The sequence below is a fragment of the Orycteropus afer genome, unplaced genomic scaffold (genome assembly GCF_000298275.1).
Source record: "Orycteropus afer afer isolate SDZICR_OR568_19922 unplaced genomic scaffold, OryAfe1.0 scaffold00254, whole genome shotgun sequence".
Taxonomy (NCBI): domain Eukaryota; kingdom Metazoa; phylum Chordata; class Mammalia; order Tubulidentata; family Orycteropodidae; genus Orycteropus; species Orycteropus afer.
The window spans coordinates 4879523-4890330 of record NW_006921841.1 but is presented as its reverse complement, the minus strand read 5'-3'; the positions used below and the strand labels follow the sequence as shown (position 1 = coordinate 4890330).

The following is a 10808-nucleotide window of genomic DNA, read 5'->3' as shown; positions in this document are numbered from 1 at the left end:
ACTGTAAATTTTGGTCAATGACATGAGACAAAGTATATGTGAACTGCTGTATGAAAAGTGAATTTACTCTGTAAATCTTCACCCAAATCCTTATAAAAAGAACAACAACAACAACAACAACAAAAAAAAAGACTTTTCCTGCCTAAGGCACATCTAACAGGCTATTTTAATACTCCAGGTTAAAAAGAAAAAGCACTTTTACCTGAAATGAATTCTGTATCTTCTTTTCTATTATTAAAATGACTTCTTATAAAAGATAGTGAGATTAAATTTTCAGCTAACTGAAATGACATCAACTTCTATCAAGTTTAGTGTAAAATTTAATCAACAATAAGAAATAATTTCTATGCTCTGTAAGTGGTAGAATAATTTTTTTTATACTGAGTGTAATAATATGCAATCAAAAATAAACAAACACCTATAATACTGGCATTTAAAAATATATATATATTTATATTATGGGACACTATAGAACAGAAGCAACACTAGGGTAACTCTATGCTAACATGAAAATTATATTAAATAAACGCAGCACGTAACAAAAGAATAAATTGAATATGATAACATATTTATGAATGTAAATCAAAACTACATAGCATGATATGAACACATATGTCTGTAAATATGAAGAAAAACATCTAGAAAGATGTATACCAAACTGCTAACATAAGTTACCTCTTGGGAGAATGGTTTTAATTTTATTTCAACAAGAATGTATTCCTCCATTGTGGAGAAAAAAATAAATATATAACATCAAGTGTAGGGAGGAAAAAACACATCGTCATTAAGCATTGGAAAACAAATTGTCTCAATTTGCTTTAAAAGTTTAAGTTCATGCATGCACAAAATTAACAGACTAATGTTATGTATATCACTGATACTGTCATTTATCGTAATTGTATTATTAAAAGGAACCAAAACTATTTAATTTATTTAAGAAAAGAAAATGGAGAAGGGAGGTGAGAAGAAGAAAAGGGGCAGAGAAGGAAGAGAGAAGGGACAAAAGGGAGAAGGCAAGAGGAAGAGAAAAAAGGGAGAGCATTTTTGAAGGTCTCCCCCAAGGTCTTCTTTCCCGCCTCACCCCCAATATATTAGCTGTAGACCCACAGTAGAGACAAACAAGCTAATCTAGCAATTAATTCTTTAGGACTTTGTTGTCTTCAAACTTCTTCATCTGCCGATTCTCTATTTTCAAATAATTTAGAAGCATCTCAAAGGCAGAGAAACATCTAGCATTACATTTGTAATCTACCAAGTATGCTTTCAGTGAACATTTATTGGCTATTTGAAAGGAATTCTATACCAAAACAAGACTACTATAATTCTGTAATTTGTGTATGTTTGTACATGGCTATCTGTCTTAAAATTTTACTGACGGTATTCAAGACATTTTTTACTGACGTTAAAAAGAATAAAGAACTATGGACTCTCAAATCTCTACCTTATATTCATCCACGATAATGCTGAGGGCTTCATGACCAGCTTTCCTCATGTCTTCCAATTCTTGTTTATGTTTTTCCTGAAAGAAAAGAGAAAAAAAAAAGCTAAACTATGAATGTTCTTTTGTTTACAAAATTTACTTGTGCTTCTATGAATGATGGGTGATGTGTACCAATGCTGCAGCTGAAAATGAAGAGAAAGGCTATGGTTGTTGTTTATTTTTTTAAAGTTCTATTTAAAAGTATTGAAGGGCTCTCAGAGAATGAGGAATTATTGTTAGTAGCCTTCAAGTTGTTTCTGACTCATGCTGACCCCACATACAACAGAATGAAACATGGTCCCCTGACATCACCACAATCGTTGCCTTGCTTGAGCCCATCATCGCAGCAACTGTGTCAATCCATCTCCTTGAAGGTCCTCCTCTTTTTCAGTGACCCTCTCCAAGTATGATATCCTTTTTGAGGTACTGTTCCTTTCTGACAACATAACTAAACTATGAGAGATGAAGCCTGGCCATTCTTGCTTCTAAGGAGCATTCCAACCTGAGAAAGGAAAACTATGCTGAGTGGTGAAATAGCATCAGACAATGGTGTTTTCCTTTGAGGCATTTGGCAATTCTGGATCTGAGGCAAGAGACAGGATACTCAAAATGTGCCCAAAGGGTTGTCACTAAAAGGCAGAAAAAACAGCAAAGATTTTGGCACTCGTAGGCCTCAAAAGACAAAAATTAGAAACTTGGGGGTCCAGAAGCTAAGAAAGAAATGAAGGAGAGAGAATTGGGCAAATATTCTATTTAATTTTTCTTAATGTATTTTCTGAATTCTGGATCTATGCTGCATAAGAAGGCTGAAGTTTAAGACTTTGAATAGCAGAAGAATTTGGGGCAGTCCTACAGAGCTACTGAGGATATTAAGACTAGTGTTCAGAATCCATCAACAGATAGCATTCCAATGAATACCTCAAGCTTCCAATTGAAATCGGGATGGGACTACATTCTAGGGCCAGGAGTGAGCAAGAGTTTTTCCAAAACAGTAATCCAGCTTTAGTCAGCAGTTCCTGATTGGATAGGTAGTGGTTCTCAAACTCTGGAGTATGTAAGAATCACCTAGGAAATTTGGTAAACACAGCATTTCAATCCCTACATTATTTCAACAAGGTTGGACTTCTTTATTTTTTTACATCTTCAGATAATTCTAATACATAACAAAGTGTGAGAGCCACTAAATTCAGATAAGTGGCCTCTCAATCTACCTGACAAAGAAAGGAAAGGATGAACTCTTCACATCCTATAGACTCTCTGCAATTTTTCAACACACATTGCAAAGCTTTAAACATAAAATTATCAGAGATGACAATGGACAGAACCAAAAAACAGAAAATACAAAAGAAGCAGACACATGGGTGATTCAGATATTAGCATTCAAGAAAATAGAGGGGAAAATGAAGAAACAATGTTAAGGTTCAGACTTTCAACAGGACAACCACAACAACATCCTTGTTTCTGTGATTCTACTCTTGCTAGCTGAGAAAGCTAGAATATTCTTTTAAAATTTAAGAGCCCAAGCCACTGCTGTCAAGCCAATTCTGACTCATAGCAACACAGAGTAGAACTGACCAATAGGGTTTCCAAGACTAAATCTTTACAGAAGTACTGCCATATCTTTCTCCCAGTGTCTGGTGGGTTCAAATCACTAACCTTTCAGTTAGTAGGTGAGAGCTTAACCACTCCTTAAATTTAAAGGCACAAGAACTCCTTAAATTTAGGGGCAATCATCTAAACTGCAAGATATAATCTCCACAAGGACAGGAACTATTATTTACTGCTATATCTACAACTTTTAAAACAATACATGGCACATGGACTTGCAGTAAGATGGTGGAATAGGCAGACAAGCTACGTGGACCCTCTTCAATAAAATAATACCTGGTACAATGGGTGTTCAATAAATAAACATCACACAGCTCCCAAAAATTCCCAATGGCTTCCATATTACTACAAGCAAACTTTATAACCCTTCTCATAGCCCAAGAAGCATACTATTCTCTCTCTGACTCCTTTCATCCTTAGTAAGCTGTTGTCATTGGGCTTTCTCAACCACTACAACCACAGTTCTGCTCTAAGGCTTTTGCACTTCTTAATTCATCTACTTGGAATGTTCTTCCTCCAGATATTATAAGAACTCACTTCCTCAAAAATCATCTTATCAGAGAGGTCTTCCCAGACCACACTATAAAAAACAGCATAACCTATCAGTTTCTATCCACTAAACCATGCTTCATACTTCATAGTTTTTCTTCACAGTGTTTATCCCTACCTAGTATTTTGTATTTATTGCTCATTATTCTCCTCTGATTAGATTAAAAGTTCCAATAGAGTGGAAACTTTACAGAAAAAGTCTCTCCAGTGATCAGAATAGTGCCAGGTATGAGACATGGACAAAATAATTTTTAAAAAAAAATTTTTTAGGAAGCCAACTTCAGAAACAACTATAGAATGGAATTTAAATTAAAAAAAGAGAGAGAGAGAGAGAGGAGAGAAAATTAAAGGAAGAGAAAGAAATAGAAAACTGCAAAAAATGGGAAGCTGGAAGAAATCAGATGCAGAAACTGTTTGGAGCCCAGAAGGCCATTTAGAAGACTAATATTTTAGAAGCAATAATGACAGTATTTTCTAACACTATTGAGCTTGAGAAGGTAAGGAAAAAACAAGACACTAGAGGAATTTCAAAGTTTCAAAATAAGTTCAATTTGGGAAGGTGATACTTTACTCATCATTAAATGCATGTAGCTCAAAGCGTGCGTCTTGTACAAAGTATGAGCTCAATAAATAGGGACTGAAAGAAGTAAAGATAGAATAAGTCAAATATATTTGGAAATAAGAAAGTTATTTTGCTCTTCATTAAGGAAAGAGAGAGCTATTTAGCATCAAAATAAGAATGTTAAAAAGTAATCATTAGAAGCTGGTCTTGAGAAAAGAAGCTGCTTTATAGGTTCAAACAGATGTTACTGATTGAATGAAGAAAAGATCAATGTTCTTTTTCTGACACAAGCATAGCATGTAAGTTAGAGTAAGTTAACAAATATTATGAGGCATGTTTCTTTATCTGTTAAATGAAGGGGTTGGAGTAAATAATTTATAAGATACTCTGCAAATTTTTTCAATGATATAGCATGCTAAAACTAGGTCAATCAACTCTTCTTTGCTTATTTCAAAATTTCTGATGGCAATCACACAACCACATTGTAAGACATCGGCCTGACTAGTTACCAAAAGAAAAACACAAGAATAACCAAATACTCATACCATACGTGGCCTGAAATTTTTAGCTAAAGAATATAGAGCTTAAAATTTACAACCTGTCTTCAAAGTGGTAATAATCAAATTTGACCACAATGATAGCTTTCTTTCAAAATGTCAATCCCCAAAGTATCACTAGAAAGGGAAGACTCAGGAAAATGCCCTCACTTTATATGAAACTACAGAATTTTTTAACAAGAAGAGACTTTAAAGGTAAGCTATTCCAATGTACTTATTTTATAAATGAGTAAGCTGAAGCACAGAGAGGTTAAGAAGTTTCTTCAAAGTTACTGAGTTCAGGAAGGGCAGAGTGAAGCCTGAATCAGATCTCCTAATGTGATGTTTATCAGCGGGGAAAAGAAAAAAAAAAAAACCTGCTTTCACAGACTGCACTATATGCAATCAACATAATTTGAGTATATTAACAATCCTTCACCAATAGGTTTGTTTTCCAATAAATTTCAATAATACATAAACTCACATGTCATAAGTCATGTCTTCTGATGAAAGTAAGACACATAATTGGATACTCTTGGTAAAAATTAGGAGCTCTGGTGGCACAGTGCCTAAGGCATCTGACTGCTAATCAGAAGGCTGGTGGTTCAAACCCACCAGCCACTCCTCGGAAGGAAGGTTGGGCAATCTACTTCTGTAGTGATACTGCCTTGGAATTCCAAGGAGGGGTCACTATGAGTCGGATCAGACTCGACAGCAGAGAGTTTGGTTTGGTTTGAGTAAAAATTTGAAGTAGTGATCCATCAATTCAACACTGTCAACTAGAAATTTTGGTCTAACAAAAATTATGCAAAGCAAGGTGCTTTTTAAAGGTTATAGGAAGCATACTACAACTGATTCTCCACTGTCTACAAAGATTCATCCCAATTTCTTACAACATGACTAAATATACCTAGGTCTTATACCTTCTACATGTCTGGACAAGGTCAGTATTTTATACACACACACACACACACATACACACATCTAAACATGAAACACAGAAATGAAAAAATATAGGTACTTCCCAGAAAAATCTTAAAGTTAGCAATTTAAAAGAAAATCATTGGTATACTGATAACAACAGTCAATTCAGAATCCTGAATCAGTAGTTTAAATAAATAAATAAATAAAATCTTAAGTGTATGCATGGCATTTATCAATTTGTATTCTATTATGGTTTTCCATTGCTAAACCAAGTAGAAGTCAGACTAATCAACTCTAACAGATTAATCCATGCACAGCAACAGGATCTTTTCCCACATGGATAGTTAAAAGCCAACATTTGATTGATATATTTGGAATAAATTAGAACAGTACTTAAGAAAAGGGAGAAAGAAAATAGGAAACTCCCAAGATGAAGCAATCATTATATCCTACCTATTAGAAAGCAGCTGCTTCTCACATTCCAAAATCTTTGGCCAAAAGCCAGTTCTATAATTAGCCCATCAGAGTATAATTAGCTAATATTATCTGATTAGACAAGTTTTCCAATACAGGTTTCACCCTGCTATCTGTGAAGCCACAAGATTACATCCCTTTCACAACAACTAATCAACTATATTGGATAAGGCAGGCATAAATACCTCCAAATATTCCAAAAGGAAATATGTAGGACAAGAAATCAAAATAAAGATAGTGGGAAAACATCCAACCAATGCAACGAAAGCTTCTGATTGAGAAATGGTATAAAATCTCCCTACTAAGAGCCGAAAAATATAACACACTAAAGAGGCCTAATTGTAAACGCCAGAGTAACACAAAGTTAGATTATCCCATATGTATATACCCTTGTCAACAATCAAACAAACAAAAACACAACTCCATCTCTAACCCACATTTGATAGCTCTAACAACTCTGGTTTCCTGAAGAAATCATAATCCTTGCAAAGAGATTAGTTTCACTCACATGACATGACAGACAGATTTCCCACAGAATAAATGTTCAATCTCTGTCTCCTCAGTCTATATTATTTCTCAGTGTCTATATAATCAGTAACAAACAACATATGACAGAACCCTTCAAAAACCTCCCAGTCAGTCTCACAGACCAATTCAAATCTTTTAGCCAAATATAAAATAGGAGAAATAAAAATAATATAAACATATAAGAACTAGTCTAAACCAAAGAAGCAAACCCACTGCCATCGAGTAGGATCCAACCCATAGTGACTCCTCCTTGGGTTTCCAAGGCAGTATCACCATAGAAGTAGATTGCCCAACCTTCCTTCCAAGGAGCGGCCTTAGGCACTACGCCACCAGAGCTCCCGAAAACCAGTCTAAAGGTATATAAAGTAATATCATATATGCATTTGTGCTAGTAAACTTAACCTAGTAATGAACCAGTTACCCTAAATAAGACTATGCTTTTAGTTTAAGACATCCAAATTCTCAAAGGATTAATTGTAATCAATAGTCCTATTCCATTAATTACTACCTTAAGATACTGTATGAAGTTCACCAGCCCCTAGAATCCCAAACTACCAATTTCACAGAATCATCTCAATCCACAACAAAATAACTTAGCACAGTCCTTCTGGAAGTTTCCTAACACATACACTGATAAAGATATGCAAAGAATCCCTAATGTTCTCACACCAGAATAAAAGTCATTGACTTCTCCTCTACATTAATTTAAAAAATAATAATAATAATAACAATGTCACACCCTTATAAGCCAAAACTTTAAGAGAGGAACTTGATAATTAGCAAAGAAGGAATAAAAAAATGAGAACAACTACTCAAATTAAATCCATAAGAGATGCATACTGACAACAGTGTGATTATTGTTGCCCATATCATTTCTTCATTAGCACATCTCCTCAGAGAATTATACAGTCTCTTCCTGCTGTGGAGTGGCTGGTGGGTTTGAACCACCAACCTTCTGTTAGCAGTCAAATGCCTATGCAACCAAACCCCCTTTGAGCTTGGTTTTCTGTTTGTTAAAGAATAAAGGTCAAGAGTGTATAGCCTGAGAATGTGGGCTCTGGTAATACCCTAGCTTGAGCTCCCAGCTTATTGATTGATAGAATTGATCATGTTCCTACTGTTACTTCTATGTCACCTCATTTTTTGCTCAAAGTAAAGGCAGAAATTCCACTTTGCACCACATTTAGAGAAATTATTCACCTTCAGCTTTGTTAAGGTTTTCAAAGGAAACATGTTTTGAAAAATGAATGCTTAAGATTAACTTAAGCCAAGTGTCCTTTGGTAAGGAAGCAGTGAGGGCAGGGGAAAGGAAAGGAAGGAAACGAGAAAAGGACAGGAGGAAGAGGATGCAAAGAAGGAAGAGCAGACAAATTTTGCAATCATAAGAAGGTTTATACCTATTTGTATCAAGGCAATTAAAACAAATCCTCCCAGCTATGAGGTTGCAAGTGCTGGCATCAGGGTAGTGAGGCCATGCTCAGCTGCTAACCAGAAAGTTGGAGATTTCAGTCTATTAGAAATGCCTCAGGAGCTCTGATAATATAGTGCCTAAGGCACTTGGCTGCTAACCAGAAGGCTGGCAGTTCAAACCCAACAGCCATTCTTCGGAAGGAAGGTTGGGCAATCTACTTTCTGTAGTGATACCACTTCAGAAACCCAAGGTGGGGTCTCTATGAGTTGGGTCCGACTCAACAGTATGTAACAACAGAAATGGCTCAGAACAAAGGCCTGGTGACCTACTTCCCCAAAACCAGCCACTGAAAACTCTATGGAACACAGTTCTACTCTGACACATGTGGGATCACCATGAGGTCAGGGTCGATTCCATGGCAACTAATGTTGTTGTTGTTATATGCCGTTGAGTTGGACCTGACTCATAGCAACCCCTCCTTGGGTTTCCGAGGCAGTATCACTACGGAAGTAGATTGCCCCATCTTCCTTCCGAGGAGTGGCTGGTGGGTTTGAACCGCCAGCCTTCTGGTTAGCAGTCAAGTGCCTTAGGCACTATGCTACCAGAGCTCCCATGGTAACTAATAACTATTTTCAATTTCTAATTAAATAAATTGAATAAAATAAGAATTACTATTGAATAATTATTTAATTATTGTGATACTAAAACATATTAATGATATGCTTTTAATTAACTGAATAAAGATATAACACAAAATTTCCCAATGTGTGATCTATTCTACACTCTTATAGCATCACCTACTACATTTGTTTACCAAGCTTTTGCTCTCTTTCTATAAATCACTGATATTTCTTAAAAATGTATTTGATTCATCCTTCTATGTCCATCTTTAATACATTATCTTGCATGAAGCATTATCTAACAAACACACATACACATATATGTACAAGTACATGTAGCTAAACATCTATTTGGGCAATGTCCATGGTCCTATAAGGTTTATTTTTTTAGAAGAGACAACAGAGCTCCTTTTGTTTGTAATTATTTCCTAAAGGTTTTAAAGATCCCAAACCCAGACTCTTGCAGCACTAGACCACAAATGGGATGCAGGCAGGTAAGGCAGAGGATATGGTTCTGGATGTGGGCTCATGGGCTTTGACAGTATGCAGGTGGGCTACAGCAGTGAGGGCTGCAGGACCCAGGCTGCTCCTGCTACTCAGGTGGGCAGAACAGCAGGCAAGGCTGAACACACTGCACTGCCTCCCTGCTTGCTTCTTCTCACTCTGCTCCTTCTGTTGTCCTCTCAGCCACCACCACTGGAGCTGCCTATTCCTCCGGCCTCCACCATCAGCTCCAGCAACAATGGTGATAAGGACAACCACAAGTGGCCTCCCATAGGTTTTAATATGATTTTCACAAAATGCTCAAATTACACAATGTCGTGTTTCACAGAAAGTATCATAAATGTTAAGTGACACTTACCTGTATATAGTTGTTTACATTGGCATACACACATATATATATGTAAAATCAACACTTATGAAGATACAAAACTTTCATCTATCCTACTGCACTTAAGTCCCTTGTTCTTATAAGTAGGAGAGATTTTGTTTAATTTACCTACCATAACAAAATGCTACCTGAGTGCTTTATCTTCATTATTTTGGGTTATCTTGTGGCATGACATCATAAATTAATTTTTGATAATTTATAATATGTCAAATTAAATATGTATGCTCATATGATTTATGATGGCACTGAATGAAAGACTGAACAAATGATGGACAAGAAAAGTCTTGTAGATGTAATACAAGAGGCTTGGGAGGGAATAAGGAATTTCTTTTCTCTTACTAGCTACATAATATGAACCAATGGATTCACAATTTACAATACAAAATATACCGAGTTGACAAATCAAAGTTTCCTTCAATTTAGTAAAGCAACTTATGCCTTATGAATGCCTGACAAATGTGTCATTTTTCTGTAAAAGCTAAGACTTTTTGGGGTAGGAATGGTCAAACATTTTAATTTGTTATAATTTGTTAGTTATGTAAACCAGCAGTTTACATACAAATAAAATGGAAATTAATGTCAAAATTATGTATATTAGACCTAGCTAGCACAGTGTTAAATCAGATACTCAATAAATGATAACAATGTTATTCTTGCAAATTGTTCTAAATCAGTAACATAACTACATATCATTTCATTTGGATATTCATAATGGCACCAAGGAGTAGGTAGATTAGACCTCATCCAACTACTTTAAATACAAGAATATGGCATCAAAAGTCTATATATAGTTATAGCAAGGCAAGATTCACCCTATGCTACAAGTTTTAAATTAAAATCTACTTTTTAATGTTTTGCTCATTTATCTAAATATATAATGAGTATTTCTGTACACAGTATTATTATTTGCCATCACATTTTTAAATACACTGAAAATGATTTTGGTACTTGTTGTAGATTGAACTGTCCCCCCACCCCCCCCCCCCCCCAAAAAAAGAAAAAAAAGTATGTCAAAGTCCTAACCTCTTGTACTTATGAATATAATCTATTTGGAAACAGGGTCTCTGCAGGAGTAATTAAGTTAAAGATAACAAGATAAAATTATTCTAGATTTAGAGTGGGCCGTAAATTCAATGAATTATAAGAGAAAGGAGGGAGCTCTGGTAGCATAGTGCCTAAGGCACTTGACTGCTAACCAGAAGGCTGGCGGTTCAAACCCACCAG

At 35.6% G+C, this 10808-nt stretch overlaps 1 protein-coding gene across 1 annotated transcript in view; it reads right to left on the bottom strand.

Annotated features, from left to right (window-relative positions):
- The window catches only part of CCDC91 (coiled-coil domain containing 91), a 384586-nt gene that overhangs the window by 192935 nt on the left and 180843 nt on the right, over positions 1 to 10808 (bottom strand). Inside the window, exon 6 of the mRNA XM_007949805.1 lies at positions 1442 to 1519. Within this exon, the coding sequence (XP_007947996.1) occupies positions 1442 to 1519 (78 nt within the window). The remainder of the gene's footprint in view (positions 1 to 1441; positions 1520 to 10808) is intronic.